This window comes from Periplaneta americana, chromosome 10, assembly GCF_040183065.1.
Source record: "Periplaneta americana isolate PAMFEO1 chromosome 10, P.americana_PAMFEO1_priV1, whole genome shotgun sequence".
Classification (NCBI taxonomy): Eukaryota; Metazoa; Arthropoda; class Insecta; order Blattodea; family Blattidae; genus Periplaneta; species Periplaneta americana.
The window spans coordinates 22,845,493-22,866,229 of record NC_091126.1 but is presented as its reverse complement, the minus strand read 5'-3'; the positions used below and the strand labels follow the sequence as shown (position 1 = coordinate 22,866,229).

Sequence of the window (20,737 nt, the reverse complement as noted above, 5' to 3'; positions counted from 1 at the left end):
GAAAAATGGAGCGTGTGAAATAGACAAACTAAGAAATGAAACTGTGCTAGAAAGAGTGGGTGAAGAAAGAATAATTTTTAAATCGATCAGGAAGGGAAAAAGGATTAGTTGGGTCATTTTCTGAGAAGGAACTGCCTACTTAATGATGCACTGGAAGGAATGGTGAACGGGAAAACATTTCGGGGATGAAAAAAAAATATCCGGTGATAGGCGACATTAAGATACAGAATATGTATCGTATGCTAAGTCTATGAGGAAGGCAGGAGAAAGAGAAGATTGGGGAATGTTTGGTTTGCAGTGAAAGACTGCCCTTCAGCAGAAAACTATGAATTAATGAAAGTGACAAGAGTTACGAATAAACATTTGGAAAATTAAACTCGGTTTTTATTCTACAAATAAATTCCCACGATGAAAGTTGTCTACCTAAAACTGCGTTAGAAAGATACTACTGGAGGGTCAAGCGTTGCTCCTCAAAGTGTTGACTCAGCTGATGAAGGAAGTGACGTAAGTGTCGATAACTTATTGCATCGATGTGTGCTATATCCGCTCTCGAATCATAAGTGGATCACTTTGTATGAATGAAAACAATGTTTGCGTTTACGAAATCGGATGCAATACTCACCACTGTTGATAATGTACATATTTAATCTGTATACAAATACTTTGAAGTCGCTAAGGCCTAATTTATTTGCATGTATGTTTTCTTACCATTCATCAACCATAAGTGGATCACTTTGTATGAATGAAAACAATGTTTGCGTTTACGAAATCGGATGCAATACTCACCACTGTTGATAATGTACATATTTAATCTGTATACAAATACTTCGAAGTCGCTAAGGCCTAATTTATTTGCATGTATGTTTTCTTACCATTCATTTTAGTATTTGAAATATGAGTCCAGTTAATACACACTAATATTGAAATGTAATTTTGTGCGAGATCGTGCGTATTTGCTTGGTTTCCGCACAAAACCAATCCGCGGAAAGTCTAAAATTCCACATTCAGTATTCCCAACCTGACACATATAACAATTTCCCTCTTCTTACCGCTTAAGTGACATATTGATTTTACTGCTTTAGGCTTTTAACATATTATTTTTAGAGACGTTCAATATACTGGGTGTTTCAAAAATACGGGGCATAATTTCAGGTATGTATTTCCCACATGTAGACAAATCAAAATAGTTCATTACAACATGTGTCCGGAAATGCTTCATTTCCGAGTTATGGCCTTCACAACATTGAAATTCACCGGAACGTTTTTCTTTCCGCAGGTCGTTGCCGTCAAAGGAGACATTAAGAGGGCTTCATCTGTAAATAATACTAAGGCAGGAAAGTTCGGATTCACACCACACTGCTGCAAGAACCACTGACAGAACCTAACTCGTGCAGTGTAATCTGCTGGTGACAGGGCCTGTACACGTTGCAAATGATAAGGATACAATTGATACTCTTTTAACAGTCTCCAGACAGTCATATGAGGAACATTGACTTGCAACGCTACCCTTCGTGTGCTGATATGTTCACAGCCTCCAGAATCTCCTCCTGTACTTCTGGAGTTGTAGATCTTGGTCATCCCCTTCCCAAACCAGGAGAGTTAAATTTTCCATACTTGCACAGACGGTAATGGAGACTTACAAATGTCTTCCAATCTGGACATTGTCGCTGTGGGTACCTCTCCTGGTACAAACGACGAGCCAGCGCAACATTGCCGTCCGCCTTACCGTACATGAAGTGTATCTCTGCCAGCTCTTGATTTGAATACATGTCGCACAGTCTAACGCCTACACAACACTGAATGTAACCTTCGCCTCGGAATGAACTGTCAGAGTGCCCTCTTAATGTCTCCTTTGACGGCAACGACCTGCGGAAAGAAAAACATTCCGGTGAATCTCAATGTTGTGAGGGCCATAACTCGGAAAAGAAGCATTTCAGGACACATGTTGTAATGAACTATTTTGATTGTCTACAAGTGGGAAAAACATACCTGAAATTATGCCCCGTATTTTTGAAACACCCTGTAGTAATAATTATAAATTGGAAACTTACCACTGCAATTTCACCTAAATTGCACGGTTAATTATTGTTTTTAAATATCTGCAAAAATTAAGTAAACTCTACAACTCCACTAAAGTTACTGCATTCGTCATGCAAGTAACATTAAGGAAGCCGTGAAAAAATGAACAAGATTCCAGACTCATCATGGCGGCATTTATAGACTGGGGGGGGGGGAAGACAGACGTATATCACGGCCTGCTGGAGTATAGTAAACACAGAAAACATTTTAAAGCAACAATGTTGAAGATAGATATTTTTGTTTTGCAAATTTGCCGTCATTGAACAGAAACCAAGATGGAGATTTCATTGCAACTAATTAGAAATTCCTCTTTCAGGTATGTAATAAACGATCTTCGCACAAAATAATGTACGATACACGAGCGGTATGTTTTCTTTCAATTCTCGGAACTTAAAAAAGCTCAACTACGTTTCGCTTTTTCGAACTTTTCCTCGAACATGAAAACTTCAACATGCCGCTCTTGTAACGCATATTACTATTACATAAGTTCTAATGACATACTGGCAGGTGTACTTACACTGCTGGTACGCCATTGGCTGTCTGTCCGTTAACGTCACTCATAGAACCGCGTACTTTGTACCCAAAATTGTGTGCGGGCACCCGCCAAAGATGCAACATGCAAATGCGTGGTTTGCACCATGCACTTCACACTATGGGTTCTGGGATATTCATGCAAATCTAAATTCTTCTTGCCCTCTGTAAAAAAAATGAAGCCTCGTAAAGGGTCACAAATAGGATATTTATTCAATATTTACAAATTCGACAGTTTTAAACTGCATTTTTTTTTTTAGTTATTTTAACTCTGACAGTGCACATTCTAACACAGTTAAAACAATAAATTCAACAGTTTTTCTTTTCACAATGAAAGAAAACCATACCAGACATTCGTTCTTAAATTACATCACAACACCAGATAGCACCATTCATTATACCAACAGGTTACAAGAAATATGTACATTGGAAATACGTAATGTACAAAAATAAATACACAGGGTGAATCACAAAATTTTAAGTCTTCTTGGACTCAAAAAGTCCAAATTTTGCTAAATTCTGATTGAGTGAAACATTGGCCAGAAATTGCACTAATAGAAACACCACTGAAACAATTCTAAAGCAACAATGTTAAATATATTATGAAATTTTATAAACAACACATCATTACCACAGGTATAAAGACGTACTTTGGTTGAGTTTCTATTACAGTTACAAGGTGTGTTGGAAAGATTGTGGCGCTGACATCTAGTAGTGGAAGTAAACACATCATTGTTGAAATTAAGCTTCCTATGTAACCTGTATTTAAAACATTTATCTGACTTCTCGGAACTAATTGCAGTATTCGTCAACACACTCGTACATAGACGATGATTTAAACTGCAACTATTTCCGAAACGTCAGTAAAATTACGTTTCAGTACATGGTTTAAGACTCCCAAAATATGCTTGTCATCCTAGTCACAATGAAGACTTCACATCCCTCACAGTCTGACTTACTACCATACTCCAGGGAATATCTTTTAACTGCCCCGGAGAGTTGCCGCTTCCCGGTGCCAGGCGATTTTGTGACTAACACGCTGATGACGCAGTTCCCGGTTGGCAGTCTCACCGTACGGAGCGGATGCATACTCCAATGCACTTTAGTTTCTGAGCTGTGCTTAATTATTTCTGTGAAGTTAGTGATTAGTGTGTAAAGTATTTAGTTCCAATGCCATTTTCATTATGTGAGCGTGTGTATATTTAATACTAACATAAAAGTACAGAAAATCTTGTGCGAAAACGCGACGCAAGTTCTGATAGAAATTACCAAACAGACTCGTACTTTGTGTAAAAACAATAAAAAATATAGCTAAAAAATTCAAAGAAACAGGTTCAATAAATTATCGTAAAAGACTACATAAGAGCCGAAATGTAGTCAATCAGTGCCGCTGATCTTGTGAAAATTAAATTTTATAAGGTGTCAGCAATGTATAGCAGTAAACGGGGGACATTTTGAGCATAAAATATGAGCTGGGTAAGTACAAATAAACTGTACATTGCTTGCCTGCCATGCGGACAGCGGATGCATGCATAGCGGGAGACAGTCGCTCTGCGGTTGCGGCCGGGAATTTCCAACTCTTATTTATTTATTTATTTATTTATTTATTTATTTATTTATTTATTTATTCTGGTGTAGTTAAGGCCATCAGGCCTTCTCTTCCACAACACCAGGAATACAAATACAATAACAGAAATAAAAAGGAAAAAAAAAACACTATAAACGAAGTAAAGTCACACAAAAATATACACAGGTTGCAGTCACACAAACTTTAAATGAGTGATTAAGTATAATTAATTGTATCCTAATTAACTAACATAAACAAGAAACTTGCGATTTTAATCTGGAGTAAAAAAAAAACACAAATCGACACTTCTAGCAATATCTAAAAAGCATTAAACAAGACAAAATTTTCCAATTTAATTTTGAATTGTGATAAAGTCCGGCAGTCCCTGACATCATTAGGTAGCGAATTCCAGAGACGAGGTATTTCTACAGTGTACGAGGATGAGTATAGAGACGTTCTATGATGAGGGATAGAAAGAAGTGCTTGATGTCGGTTTCGAAGAGTTGTAAGAAATTGAAAGCGCGATAAGAGATAATTCGGAGTAGAAGTATGCATGATTCTAAATAGAAGAGACAGTGAATGTATTGTTCTTCGTTCCTTCAGACGCACCCATGAAAGTAACTGGAGGGAAGGTGTTATATGGTCAAATTTACGAGTATTGCAGATGAATCGTATGCACACATTATGAACACGTTGTAGTCTCTCAGCTAAGAGTGAACTTACATTAGTTAGTAAGGAATCGCAATAATCAAAATGGGGCATTACAAGCGTCTGAATAAGATTCTTTTTTAGACTAAGTGGTAGAAATTCTTTCATATGAAACAAGGAGTGAAGTTGAGAAAATATTTTTTTGCAAGTGTGTGTTACTTGGGTGTTCCAATTTAGATCGCTATCCATAAAAATGCCAAGATTTTTAACTGTTTCACTGTATTTAACAATAATCCCATTCAATGTTATATGTGGTATAGTACCACTATCAAGAGTACTTCGTAGACGATTATGTCCCATTACGATTGCTTGCGATTTCTCTGGATTTAACCTTAATCCAAATTTGTGTGACCACAGTGAAATCGAATTTAAGTCTTCGGGACAGTTAAAAGATATTCCCTGTACATCTACCAAAGTACTCAACAAGAGTTATTCTTGTTAAATAAAGTAAATTGAAAACAAGAAATGTCTTTCTATATTCTTCTCTTTAAGACAACTAAATACGCATTTGTCCGTATTTTCTTTTTAACATTTTCGCCCATATAGTATATTTCAGCACAGATTCGATTTTTTTTAAATAGACATTTCTTCTTATGACGCGAAATACTACTGTTGCATATACAGTAAACACATGGCTGTGATTAATAATATGAAATTCGATCATATATGTATAATTCACTTCCTTCCATTTATTGAGTATACTATTAGGTTGATTGGAAACATCCGAAACTGTTCGAATTGTAATCCCAGCGTATTCGAGGTTGGCATCCGCGAGTCATTTGACGTGATAACCAGTTTCGAACACTGTTGAGTTGTTGTGTGGTGATAGTTTGATACGTTTATCATATATGCTTGGTTAATTGTTAATATGGTGAGAATTCGGTAAAATTTAGAACAACGAATATTAGTTTACTGACAATTACGTGAAAAAGAATTAAAAATCCTGCTAGACAAATTTTGTGTAATTTTATTATTACTGGAAACACGTTAAATCAATACAAGCAGTTTCTTAAGTTAGCGAAAGAAATGCGAAAATATGGTGTACTTATAGAAAAAAAAACGATGTAAGACATAGGACCAATCCTGTTTTAACAGAGGAAAACCTTGACGAAACAGGGAGCAAATTACAAAATGAAATTCACTCACTTCCCTTCAATATTTTCAACAGTGTTGACACTCGTTTGAAAGAACATGGTGGACACTTCGACTGTCTAACTAATGGTGACTACCATTTGATTATTTATAATACGTAATTATTAAAGTATTTCTGTAAAAAAGTAATCCGAACCATAATATCGGGGCGAAAAGGCAGCGATTTGCAGACGGTGAAATTATGCCGAAGCAACCTGACTGGTGGACACTCCTTACATCTTTGCATAACCAGGAGTAACGAGAGTTAATTATATTACTATGCATTAATTTGATATTTAAAGTTTGCTAAGCTGATATAAAAATCTGTATTGTTGACTTATCAAGGGAGCGTTATTAAGTACAGGGTGTAAAACGACATAAACTGCCAAGAAAAATTCTGGTGGTAGAGCATAAATAACTGAAGGAAACTGTCACTTGTTGCTTTTCTGTAACTGTCATGGTTTTCCCAGAAAAAATGTATCCTGTGAGTGTGACTTTGGAAAGAGAATAGACAGTAATTATTTAGGCCACTTTGCCCCGTATGTACGCTAAAGCAGTTGCTTGTCACTGTGCTGTGTATTAGTATGTGTTTGCTTCAAGGCCATTGGCAATAACATTAAGTTCAGTCGAAATGTAAACAAACAATTGCACTACTATCAATCTTAAAAACATCGTATTTTACACATTCAAACACAATTATAAGATATAATTACATTTCACTAGATATTTTGTTCAGTAGACCGGTATGTACTCCCTACATAATTTGTCCACACCTATGGAGTAACGGTTAGCGCGTCTGGGCGCGAAACCAGGTGGCCCGGGTTCGATTCCCGGTCGGGGCAAGTTACCTGGTTGAGGTTTTTTCCGGGGTTTTCCCTCGACCCAATATGAGCAAATGCTGGGTAACTTTCGGTGTTGGACTCCGGACTCATTTCACCGGCATTATCACCTTCATCTCATTCAGACGCTAAATAACCTAAGCTGTTGATAAAACGTCGTAAAATAACCCACTAAAATAAAAATAATAATAAAATATATAATTTTGGCTCGTTATATCGTTTACTCCCTGTATAAATGAATTTCAAGCAACAATAGAAGATGTCAGTGAAAAGACAACTGAAATGTTTGTTGCTGAGATCAACAATGTTAGAGATGTTATCACAACTTCCATGAGTACCTGATGCTTATATATTTTCATTAAAAAGTATAAATATTTCAGAAAAGAAAAAACTTCACTGGTGATGTGTATTTGTTAAAATATGCAATCGTTTACTTTTCTATTTTATATTTTTATCATAACCACAGAACAAATGTAATTGTTATGTCCTTTTTCAGAAAAAAAGGCATTTTCAGAATCTCTAATAACCAAGCAGTAAATTATAAAGCAATCTTCTACTTGTATTCAATCTTTTCTACAAGTTATATTCATTATTTTCATATTAAATATTTACGATGGAACAATACATACGTAATACAAGGTTTAGATTAACAGAATTTCCTACCCGATAACTAATTTTAGAATATTTAAATCCTTGGGGGAAAAAATAAAAAAGAATTAATTTACTTCAAATAAATTTGAATTATTTTGTATTGGAATTTTTATAGTTTTGGTTTGTAAAATAATAAAATAATGTAAACTACAAATATGTCCTTGAAATCATACACACTAGCGTATAATTCTGGGATTTAAAGTTACACCTGAAACAATCGAAATAAATTTACGTAAAGTAAGCAGTCTGCAATATCCTCGGACTTTTTAGTACATGTCCACAAGTACTTCAATGTGACATTCCCCTCACACAAATTTTAATACAATTTTTTTGGATAAATATTTTATAAACAGTGAAATTAAGTACGTCGTGAAAGTATGTCATTTATATTGTACAATTAATTTCGGTATTTCAACCAGTGTTGGGGTAACAATATTCTTAAGAATACTACGTAAGGTCACAGACATTTAGTAACTACGAAGGCACTATGCAGAAGTTAGCTAATACCTGTGGTAATGAAATAAAATTCACAAAGTAGCAGAAAGCAGATAATTATACAATTAAACCCTAAGTTAATTTTTCAAACAACATTAATGTTACAGGAAAGATCATAATTTCAATATTCTATAAAATTATAAATCATAATTTAAGATTTTAATTATATTAAATTTTCTATTCATTTTACATTAAATTAGAAGACACAAATATATATTTCAACATTAATTACTCAACTCCATATCGATCTATATTACATTCCAACTGTAGATGTGAAATTATAAGTAAAATATTAAAACACATTAAAAATATCTGAAAAATTGATTTATATCATTATTAGCTTAATATCTAATTTCTCAGACTTGCTAGCGCGTTCATCTATATTTTTTTTTTTAGTATTGACGAAGGCGTTTCAATAATATTCTATTTGGTAGCAAGAATGAATTTATTTCTCGCTTAGTTTTTCATAACTCATCTATGTGATTTAATTGTTTGGTTCCATGCTGCTCACTGTTCGAAACGAAATTACAAATTAAGCAGAAGAATTTTTACCGTCAATTGCTCGCATTTTTAAAGTACTCGTAACTGTAAAAATGTAATTAATTTAAATCCGTCCTACCAACGATGAAGAACACCGTGTACTAGTATAATCCAACAGTTACTCCTACCATGTCATCACTATGCGCTCTGTAGATTCTACAATTCTGTTCTCGATACGTAACTATTCTTAATGTTTTCTACTAAAATGTCGATCATTTTCATTCGTGGCTGAATTGAAAACTATATATATACTCCTACCATACACCTTTAACGATGAGAGCTAACTCATGACACAAGTTTGTGTACCTGTCACTCATTCTATGTTTTCAATTACGGCGAATCCTGCGTAATTTTTCCTGAAGTCATCATCAATTGACATCTGTCACAATGTGTTTCTTTTGTACTCAACCGTATGCGTCAAATTCAGGCAAGTCGTGAGGACATTTCTATAAGATGTCTTGTTGTAAATTTTTCAGGTTTTGGCTTCGCTTCACAGATGAATGAACAACCAACAATTTGAAGCTACCTTACAGCTTCTTCATCAAGACAGGTACGGAAAGGGAAACCACTCTTTTGCATCTGATACCAAGAGCTATTCTTTACAACTTGAGGTTTATCAAAGATCTAATAGATTGGATTCCCATTTTCTTACCTTCACTGCTCATGAAACCGAAGAATAGCTTCGAAACGTTCCCACATGTATAACATGGTGCAGAAATCCAAATGTGTCGAACCATGCTGAACACCGTGAAATTACCAAATAGCGCACATATTTCTTTCTATAATCATCTCTTATTGAGGCCAAAACTGAGACAAAATTAACTATTGATTCAAGAGCTAACACAATTAATCAAGACAGTGTACGAAGTAAAGTCTCCTCCCACACGACAAGATTTTTGTAAAATACTTTTGGGAGTAAAACGAAGGAAATCACATTAATGTCCATGCTAAATTGAACCTTTGAGAAATTATTTTCAATAGTACATAACACTAGCGTTATAAATCTTTGGTATATTGGCCAATGTATCATCAAAAGCAAACTACTGATATCTTCACCAAGATGTTCACCGGAAGAACATCAATATAGAAAGTGTCAAGAAAAGGATCGAGATAGGATCCCTCCAGTTGCAGATAGAGTTGTTCAGTCGAGAAGATTGTTGAACACTGATACTCTTATATAGGGCGAGTTCGTCGTCTTCGCCGGGCTTCTTCCTTCGTCGCGGCTTCTTCCATCTGTTGTGGCACGTGCTTGTTCCCCGATACGGAGTTGTTATGTTGGGGTAAAATGCCTCTAGGTCCTCGGTGCCCTGAAATCATAATATAACGTAGTTCGAGGGGAGATGCTTTGGCCAAAAAATGTTTGTATCTGACCATGTACTGTAACACCCTACAGAACCTCCACATTCTTAGCATCTTTTTGGCAACAGAATTTTTTATTTTAAAATTCAAACTTAACGGAAAGTGCGTCGTCCTCAGTGATGTGCTTAGTACATTTGTCACTGAATTCATGGTTTGCAGAATTTCACTCGTGTGAAGACAATGTCAACCTTAACGTGACTTTCTTATGAATGTAAGGAAAGCTGGATAATTCGTATCGGAGATATGCCACCTCAAAGTATTCTGCGTGAGAGAACTCTAGGTGAATTTTATCAACAATTTCTCGCCAACGTCGAAAATAAGCTCGCTTCGTTCAAGCAATGCCTACCCCAGAGCTGTCATTGTCCTAGTCCCCGTACATACCACATGTGCAGAGGTCTTTTTCGTCTTTCTACTCTACAGATTACTAGGACGGATCACAACTGAAAATAAAACAAATTATTAGTTCATGCATTACGAGTCTCTACACCAGCGGTCATCAGAACACTGCACTCTCGGGCTAGCGTCTCTTACCCGCAGGTCTCTTACAGCACCAGCGTGCATTCGTGGCTCCTACCGGATGTCACCATGCATTGCTTACTCTTAAACTATTTCAGCGAGTGCTGACGACCACTGCTCTATACATTACGATGAATGACCGTAAACATTTTAAGTGTTTCAAATGAAATTTTTTTCCTTCTTTCTGACCAAATACATTTTATTCTTTCCTAATGAAATGCTGGCTACCAAATTCTTTTATTGTAGCACTGATCTCCAAGCGCCCAGCTTTGTCTTTCTTAACATGTTCACATAACCTATAATAGGGTCGAGTGCTGCCGATCTATACTCCATGCATATTCGTACATACGTACTGTATACTGTTGCGGTTCGTTTGAAGGTTTAAGACAGCGGTCATTAGCACAGTGCACCCTCGGACTAGCGTCTCTTACCCGCGCATAAGACATTGCACTGGAGTGCATCCGTGGCTGCTGGCGGGTATGCTTTCTATCTCTCCCTCTGTACGATGGAGTATATTACGTTCCACTCGTTGCACTTTATCCATTTCAGCGAGTGCTGACGATCACTGGCTTAAGGTAACCAAACGCAGGACTGTACTTATAATTAATCTACACAGTTATTTTTTGTATTTGTTAATCTGTTGTGCAGATCAAACGATGTACGCAGTTTCAAAGGAAATTTCGGGATAAACTCTTTAACATTTATCTCGCAAGAATATTTCTCAGAAATGCCAGATTCTCTCTTCAATATGAAGCAATAAGCGTCTTCATGTTATTAATTAATTAACATTGGTTGGAGGAATAGTCAATGAAGCAGCTTGTTGCACCGGAGAGTCTGATTTATAATCCAGAGAGAACTAATTGAGAGAAATGGGGCCAGAATACTGTAGGTTTTTCTTAGAAAATATGTTTGTATATTTGTCTAGCCGTAAACCAATTCACTAATAATAATAATAATAATAATAATAATAATAATAATAATAATAATAATAATAATCTCTCTGTGAAACTTCCTAGCAAACATAGTAACAAAATTTCAAGCGCACAGTAGTTACATTGCTTTTGAGCTGCATACAAATTCACACATATAGTTCAAAATAATGAAAAAATGAGTTTAAAGTTAAGACGTGGCTAGATTTTGGAGGCGTGTTCTTAAAGTAAGTTCCGTTTTCAATTGTAGCCGTCGCATCGCTGCAATCGTTATTTTGCCCATGCGTGTTTTCTTCTTCAGTCCTCAGGCTAGCTATGCATGCAGTTTCAGAGCTTCGGTCCGTGTGTGTGGTTAGTTGTGATCAGTTGAAATGTTTAAAGTGATCGAACACCCCGCCGACTGTGAGATGAGGTCTGTTATCCGTTTCTTGAATGCGAGAAACATCAAACCAGCTGACATTCATCGCCAACCTTGTGAGGTATATGGTGATGATGCCATTAATGATGGAATGGTCAGGAGATGGGTTAGAAAGTTCAACGAGGGCCGCGTCTCTGTGCATTATGAGCAGCGTACTGGTCGGCCATATTTAATCATTGACGATTTAGTGCGTGCTGTCGATGAAAGAATTCATGAGGACAGGAACAAATTGACCATCCCCCCTACAGCCCGGACTTGGCTCCGAGTGACTTTCATCCCTTCCTACACCTTAAGAAGTTCCTCGGTGGTCAACGTTTTGGTGGCGACGACACCCAAAATCTCATTTCAAAATTTGGCTGGGAACAAATTGACCATCCCCCCCCTACAGCCCGGATTTCGCTGCGAGTGACTTTCATCTCCTCCTGCACCTCAAGAAGTTCCTCGGTGGTCAACTTTTCATGCCGACGACACCCAAAATCTGATCTCGAAATTTGGCTGGGAAGAAATTGACCATCCCCCTACAGCCCGGATTTGGCTCCGAGTGACTTTCATCTCTTCTACACCTCAAGAAGTTCCTCGGTGGTCAACGTTTTGATGGCAACGATGAAGTGAAAACAGAAGTGCGGGAGTGGTTCGCATCGCAGGCGGGCGAATTCTACAATGAGGGGATAGAAAGACTTGTGCCACTACTCGATAAATGCCTCAATAACGGTGGAGATTATGTTGAGAAGTAAATTGAAGTGTGCGGAATACAGTGCAACGAAAATGGTTTGTAAATATCTTCCCGTTTATTTACTACACCCTTTTGGAACGTAAAGAACACGCCTCGTACAAACTCTATTTCCAGTAAATTTTCTAAATCAGAGAAAATAATGGCATGTCTTCATTTAATTGTAATTTTACTCACCGGTACAAATGTGGGCTTCTTCATCCAGCACAGAGGCTTGAAGCTGCCTTTGTGCGTCGCTTCCTGGAAGCTCCGGAAGTGGTTCTCCCAGTCGTAAGTGACGAGGCGACTCTCCAACGTCATATCCGCCAGCTCCGGGGGCGATTTGATTCTCACAGGACTCGAACCCCTGTTGAAGAATAACGACCTAGAAATACTAAGTGTTGGCGATGCGGCAATGAAAGAGAGTGAGAATACTGTCAACAGAACACTAAAGTCTTGATTTTTCTGAATCGACGCATGCGACATGCGAGGTGCGAGGCCCTCCTCGCACAAATCCGGACTACACGAGAGAAAGTGAGTGGTTTCTATGGCTGCGAGGTGCGCAGACCTCGCACCTCACAGCCATAGAAACCACTCACTATCTCTCGTGTAGTCCGGATTTGTGCGATGCGGGCCTCGCACCTCGCACGTCGCATGCGTCGATTCAGAAAAACCAAGGCTTTAGTGCTGTGGAAGTAGCGATGAAAGAATGTGAGGAAAAGTGAGTACAAACAAGTCAGGGGTGAAAAAGTGATAGAATAATCACAGAGACAGTGAGAAGGAGAGAAGAAAGTTAGTGGAGTGCGATGGATATGGAAACAGAGAACAAAAGTAGAGAAGATATAATAATAGGCAACTCTGGAAGAAATGACTTTTAGTCTGTGATACATTTTTGTTATACTTGCTTTGCTGCACAATTTATACATAAGGCAAGATCTGAAACAATGTCAAAGGACGTTTTAGTCTTATTCGTATTTCTATATTACACACACAAATAATTTACAATACATATACCCATGCTAATTAGCCCACCAAGATACCTCTCGTCACTGGAACTCTCTGCCACCTGAAGTCAAGGGTTGCCGAACATTGAAATCTTTCAAATACAAGTTACAAAATTACCTTATGACGAGTTGTCAAACTAACTTACTACTATGACAAGTGTTGTATTGCATATTTCCACGTATTCACATTTTTTATGTTCTAGTGATATTTAACTTATTTTATATTTTTGTTTTCATATTTTCCGATAATGGTATATCTATAATGTGATAAGCTGAGCTATATATAATCATAATTTTCCTTACTGTGTGTACCTAGAAATATTGTATTGTTTGTATGCTTTGTACTGCACTATTTTATTACTATTATTAGTATTATTATTATTACTATTCTTATTTTTTATCATTATAATTATTATTATTATTATTATTATTATTATTATTAATAATTGTCTTATTTTTTATACTTTGTATGTCTAATTTATTTTGACCTGCAGTTCACATTTTATTACGCTTTTTCCTTTCTTTCTGTATGTTATATATTATGTCTGATTTCTACTTACTTGTTGTTTACATTTTATTATTATTATTATTATCTTATTCAGTTTTGTGTGTAAATTTGTAGTGTACATTGTAAATTTGTAGTGTTTTTTGTAACGCAGTTTTACTCCTGGTTGAGTGTTAGAGAAGGCCGTATGGCCTTAACTCTGCCAGGTTAAATAAATCATTATTATTATTATTATTATTATTATTATTATTATTATTTTATTACTACTATCATCAATAATTGTCTTATTTTTTATACTTTGTATGTCTCATTTATTTTGACCTGCTGTTCACATTTTATTATGCTTTTTGCTTTCTTTCTGTGTGTTATATATTATGTCTGATTTCTACTTACTTGTTGTTTACATCTTATTCAGTTTTGTGTGTAAAATTGTAGTGTACTTTGTAAATTTGTAGTGTTCTTTTGTAACGCTGTTTTACTCCTGGTTTAGTGTTAGAGAAGGCCGTATGGCCTTAACTTTGCCAGGTTAAATAAATCATTATTATTATTATTATTATTATTATTATTATTATTATTATTATTATTCTGTTTTGTTTTGTTTTTATTTTGTGCTAAACTGTAATTGGCTTTGTGCTGTTGTTTTGCACATTAATATTCGAAATAAATAAATAAATAATTAAAAATAAGTAAATTATTATTATTATTATTATTATTATTATTATTATTATTGTTATTATTATTATTATTATTATTATATATTATGTACGGCATAACTCGAAAATTAAAGATTTTCAGAAAAAGTTGTGTAGATCATGTTAATCTTATCTCTAGCTCTACATTACACCCACAAAGTATTTACATGTACTTAGGAATCATTCTGTATTTCCATTGTAACATATCTCAAAGCTGCATTCTTAATATAAGTTCTATGGAATAAAATAGATGGAAATGAAAAATTTAAATTTCGGTAAGGACGCCATGTAATGCAATAAGGGACAAACAATCAACCACCCACATGCAGAGCGCAGAGTTGAGAATAACAAATAAAATTACCTCTGCCCCACTGAGATACGAACACGGGTCGACGTACCAACTTGGACAAAAGAAAAAGACGGTTTTTGAATTTATACCTGAAATTGTCACCAGCAGCAGCATCATGGACTTTCAGGGCAGGATATTTTGCTCTATTTCGTCCCTCTGTTTAGATTTTTAAACAAACTTTCAAAATTAATTAAATTATTAATCTGTACCCTTATTAGAGGCTTGCAACCGGCTTGCCAAGCTCATAGTCTGATGCAGCTTTAGCCGTACTAAATAATGATGCCACTCACAAATGTAACACAAACTAAAAGTCATTGCTTCCAGAGTTGCTTTTTCACACTTATGCATCAAAATAGTGATAAGAAATGTAAAATAAACAATGTTCGTCAATGTTATCGTTACGATTCTTTAAGACATTCAATATCATAATTACAATAATATATTTACCTATCAGAACTGCAAATATCTCTCCATACCACACAAGCGTTATTCACAGCAAGCGGCCATGTTTTCTTAGTACGATACCCTCTAAACAAGACCCTATTTGCTCAGGTGTTCGAAGCATTATATGACGAAGTTGTCCCTAATTCCGAACTTGCCCATTATACAAGTTTCGAAAGAAAAAAAAATCATATAATTAAATTGCTCTTCATGATTGAAGATGCATAGACTATTTTAAACATGACATTTTAATTGCAAAATACTGACTCTGTGACCAGAATTAATGAAGATCTAGCATCTGTAGCTCAATTGGCGCAAAAATTTGGATTCAGACTAAACCCAGACAAATCACAAGCTATAATGATGGGCCACCAACGAGCATTAAACAAAATAGATCTAGCCACTGTATCAAATACAAAAATAAATAATACTACAATTACATATAGTAAGACAGTAAAAAATTTAGGGGTATATTTAGATTCAAATTTAAATTTTCAAAGTCGTGACCTACATATGTAAGAAAATTTTTCCACAATTCATTCCCTCAAACACTTAACCAACGTTTTACCTCTCAGCCTTAAAAAAAACCTGATTCAAACTTTAGTGATGCCCCACTTCGATTATTGCGATTCTCTATTCACGAATCAAAATACTGATCTTGCCCATAGACTACAGCGTGTTCACAATATCTGCGTTCGTTTCGTTTGTAACATTAGAAAATTCGATCATGTGACACCGTCATTAGAATTGTTGTCTTGGAGTCCACTTAAAGAAAGAATATTCTTCAACTCTCTCTTATTACTATTTAAAATCATCCACACCCTCTTACCTAGCATCTCGTTTTGTTTACCTTTCACTACCTCGAACCCGGAACATGTACCTTCTCTTTATTCCTCTGCACAGAACATCCTTCTACTCATCATCTTTCAGCATATCTATTCCACGCCTATGGAATTCTCTCCCTGACCATGTCAGAGACTATCGGACAATATCAAAATTCAAATTTAAATTAAAAAATCACATTCTAGTTCGTGGAATTGCTTGTTGAACACATGTCAGGTTGCGCAACTTCACCTTAACCCATGACATATAGTAAATATTGTAACTATGCTGTTGTAAAATTGAAAATTAATATGTAATGTATTTATTATTATTATTATTATTATTATTATTACTATTATTATTGTTGTTATTATTATTATTATTATTATTATTATTATTATTATTGCCAGTTATCAATATCATCATTGCTATCTCTGTTTTTTTTTCTTGTATTAGCTCGATGAGAGCTCTATAGTGTTCTTTTGACTCTGTTGACCCTCTATAGGGCTTTAACTTAATTTGTATTATTTCCATCAGTGTTTGTATTTCTTTTTTGTATTTATATGTGCTATCTGGTAGGATGGAAGAAAGGCCTTACGGCCTTAATCCTGTCAGATTAAATAAATAAATTATTAAATTATTATTACTTCTTATAGTATAAAAACAACGAAATAATATAATCTCTTCTATATAAGATGCGAAAGAATTCCACGCCAAAACGTTGAGCAGTTACAGAAGATGCCGAAACAAACATGTTTTGTTACATGATCACGGGTTAGAAAGATATCCTTAGGCTCCACTATACAACATATCCAGGAGGTACAAGGTGGGAAATATGCTTAATTATTTGTATAGCTACGATGGAATTGGTGATATTGAAACAATATTTGGCGATAAGATATCGGGAATTGTCAATGGAATCATTCAATGTTTCTCTTATAGTTGTAAATAACGTCGAAAAAGATAGCTAGTTATCAGTTTATAGAGCAATCGAACACATGCTCAAGCGCAGACTGAAAGTCGCGCTTGCTACACTACACCGATGGCCGCTCGCGAATATGGTCATAAAAGAAAATACAAAACTAAATGAAGTTGTAACGTATTATATAGGCCTATTATTCTTTCCATCTTACAGGTATTTAGGCAATCGAGAGATTTCGGACAAAGAAAACCTATCACTTGGCCTTCTCGATCACCAGACTTCTTTTATCTCAATTTTCTAAAGTAGGGTTGCTGCATAAAAAGAGTGACTTACACCACTCCAATGGATCCTGCAATTGAACCTGTTACGCTTTAAGGGGAATTGGACGTTATCGCATGCAAAGTAATGGTAAAAATAGCCTATCTTCAAGCAGTCATAAATGTAATACTATTTATCACAGCTATTTCATTTTTTTAGTGATATATGTATACACATTAAACTTTAAAATGAAAAAAGAATGGTTAATCTAGTGTAAATCTTACCCTTAAATTAATTTTTGAATTTAAACATATGTTTTATATAAATTCACTACATACCTGTGATTAGGTACACTCTATTCACTTATCATAGCACACATTGAATTAAAATTTTGGCCACTTACTGCTAACAGATACTAAAACATACCCTACTAAAATTATTAAAATATCTGTAATATTATGGGCATAGGGCTTATACTAATCTTCAATTTTTTTTAAATTCATTGACGGTGATGATTACTATAAGCCCTATGCCCATAATATTACAGATATATGAATAATTCTAGTAGGGTATGTTTTAGTATCTATTAGCAGTAAGTGGTCAAATTTTCAATTCAATATGTGTTATAATAAGTGAATAGAGTGTACCTAATCACAGACATGTAGTGAATTAAAAAAAAAATTGTGCTTAATTAAAAAAATTAATTTAAGAATACAGATTTACTCTAGAGTCACCATTATTTTCCATTTTAAAGCTTAATATGTATACACACATAGCTAACAAAAATGAAAGACCACTGATAAATAGTAGACTATTATATTTATGACTGCTAGAAGATAGGCTATTTTTACCATTATTTTGCATGCGATAATGACCAACTCCCCTTAATGGATATTTGTTGGGAAGTAGCGCCTCAAAGACAGCTTTGATAACAATGATTGTATTCTTAAATACCTACGTTTCTTGCGCCAAATAGCAATCCGGTCTTAGAAAACAGAATTTTGTTTGCAATCTGCAGGGAAACTAACATGAATATTAGTATTTTACAGTATATTACAAATGTGTTTTCATTATATATATATATATATATATATATATATATATATATATATATATATATATTTATTTAAAATTTCGCCTACATGCGATATTGGGAGACCAATGGAACGTTTTTGTTAGCGAAATCCAGTGAGAACAATATGTCAGTACTGGTGTATTGTATGTGAATATCCCTACGTGCCCTGTATAGCAATATGAATCAATACTATATCTCTATTAAGTAAGCTATTCTCTTGAATGCCAATTAAATTGTGGATTTATATAATTACTGTTGCCCGGATTATAATTTTTTCATCAATATGACCTATTTGAATTCTAATTAGAACAATCTGCAGTGGATTACTCTGCGGAATTGCTGTACCACAAACATATACAGTATACGGATCTGCGAACATGAAAAACGAACACCACATAATAAACATAAAGGTTTTATATATTTTATATTCAAACTTGCAGTATATTTCTCGTTCTTAATGCTCCAGTGGTCGCGTGGATCACAATAGTGATCCAGTAGTTTATTTTCGATTAGTGATCCAATATGATAGCACTTATCATATCTGTCACCTGGGTATCTTTCGTTTGTATAGTTTTCTATCCTCTCAGTTAAGCCTGGTTCACAATAAACCGGAAACGAGAATCGGAACGAAAACCAAAACGGTAAAATTGTTACAATGTGTACATTTAAATGTGAGCATTCACAATTAACGAAAATCTTGCCGGAGCCCGGGATCGGGAACGGAGAGTTGGCCAAGTTTCAACTTTGGCGTTCACGTTTCCGATCACAGCCCACTAGATTCAGTCTATTGCCATCTAAAAGCTATTTTGTCGTATATTTTGTAGCAAGAAGACCGTGACATAACCTATGCATTATTTTGTTCTGTGCTGTGCATCATGGAGCAAGTTTTATTTGATGAGATTCTAATATTGAAATCCTCACATTTACGATAAGCGGCGCGCCTCGTATAAAGATGAGAACATGAAGGAGAATACGTGGCTTTCAATAGCTGTATCTTTGAACACCGATCATAAGTGAATCATATTTTATTACTGTATTGGTTGTATTACACACTACATATTCATGCTTCAATTCAATAAGTACTGTTGTGTTCATTTTTGTTCTATTACAAATGTTTCTTCTCTAATTATTTTACGTTATGGTAGACTTAAAATAGATTGTGACAATAAATATGCATGGGCATATTTATAGTACCGTACCTAATGAAATGTTTCAGTTGAAATTTCGAAGTTGGTTAATCTGTGTTTATGTTGGCTGCCTTGTACTCATGAGAGAACGGCATTGGTCAATTATACACAAATAACATCAGAATGCGTAATATCGACTTTACATATCGTTATTGACATGCATATCGATATGCATAGTCGTCTACGTTCTCGGTTTATTGTGAATCAAAAATTTTCATATTCACGTCCTCTGCTTCTCGTTTTCATTCTGGTTCTCGTTCCCGGTTTATTGTAATAGACAAGTGTTAAGCAAGTGATTTCTCGGCGCGTAATTAAGTCCGTGCATTTTTTATCACGACTGTTCTCCACGCAAACATTCTCAGTTTCTAAATTTATGTTTTTACGGCATTTACTATAATAAGTAATTGGACAAACAATTGTTTTTGAATGCTAGACTCTATTAATGTGTAATTATTGATCATTAATATTACTACAAAAACGTATCATCAAAATTTGTCTGCATAAACCACTTGATTATCCGACACAATTTATTTATTCTGAATTCCAAGTACTAAAAATTGACCAAATATATAAACATACATTACTAACTTATTTTCACAAAAAATCGAATGAATTTTATAACTGAAAAACATATACATAACACCAGAAGAAATGTCCCAACTCTTTTGGCAGAACCTAAATGCCACACTACAGCTGGATTAAGACAGAGTAGGAATTATGGACCAAGACTATACAATTCAGTATTGAAAAATAATCCAGACCTAAGCAATTTACACATTCTTAAGTTTAGAAATAAAGTGAAAATGTTTGTATGATATTTGATAAATTTCATTATTATTTTAAGTGTTACTAGCATTATATGTTACTAATATTTCTTGTATTTATCTGATGCATGTACCCTATACGATAAAACATTGTAATAAATATAAATAGATCATTTTCTTAATTAATAATAGTGTATATCTCCAATAAATGATTCCTTAGCATCGCCACAGATACACTTGATTGTA

The 20,737-nt window shown here is 34.9% G+C and overlaps 1 protein-coding gene across 1 annotated transcript in view; it reads right to left on the bottom strand.

The window, feature by feature from the left end:
* Nucleotides 1–2,804: 2,804 nt before the first annotated feature.
* The window catches only part of LOC138707520 (MOXD1 homolog 2-like), a 772,674-nt gene continuing 754,741 nt past the window's right edge, over nt 2,805–20,737 (bottom strand). Inside the window, exons 10-11 of the mRNA XM_069837045.1 lie at nt 12,671–12,839; nt 2,805–9,848 (exon numbers count right to left, since the gene is read on the bottom strand). Coding sequence (XP_069693146.1) covers nt 9,606–9,848; nt 12,671–12,839 — 412 coding nt within the window. The 3' untranslated portion in view covers nt 2,805–9,605. The remainder of the gene's footprint in view (nt 9,849–12,670; nt 12,840–20,737) is intronic.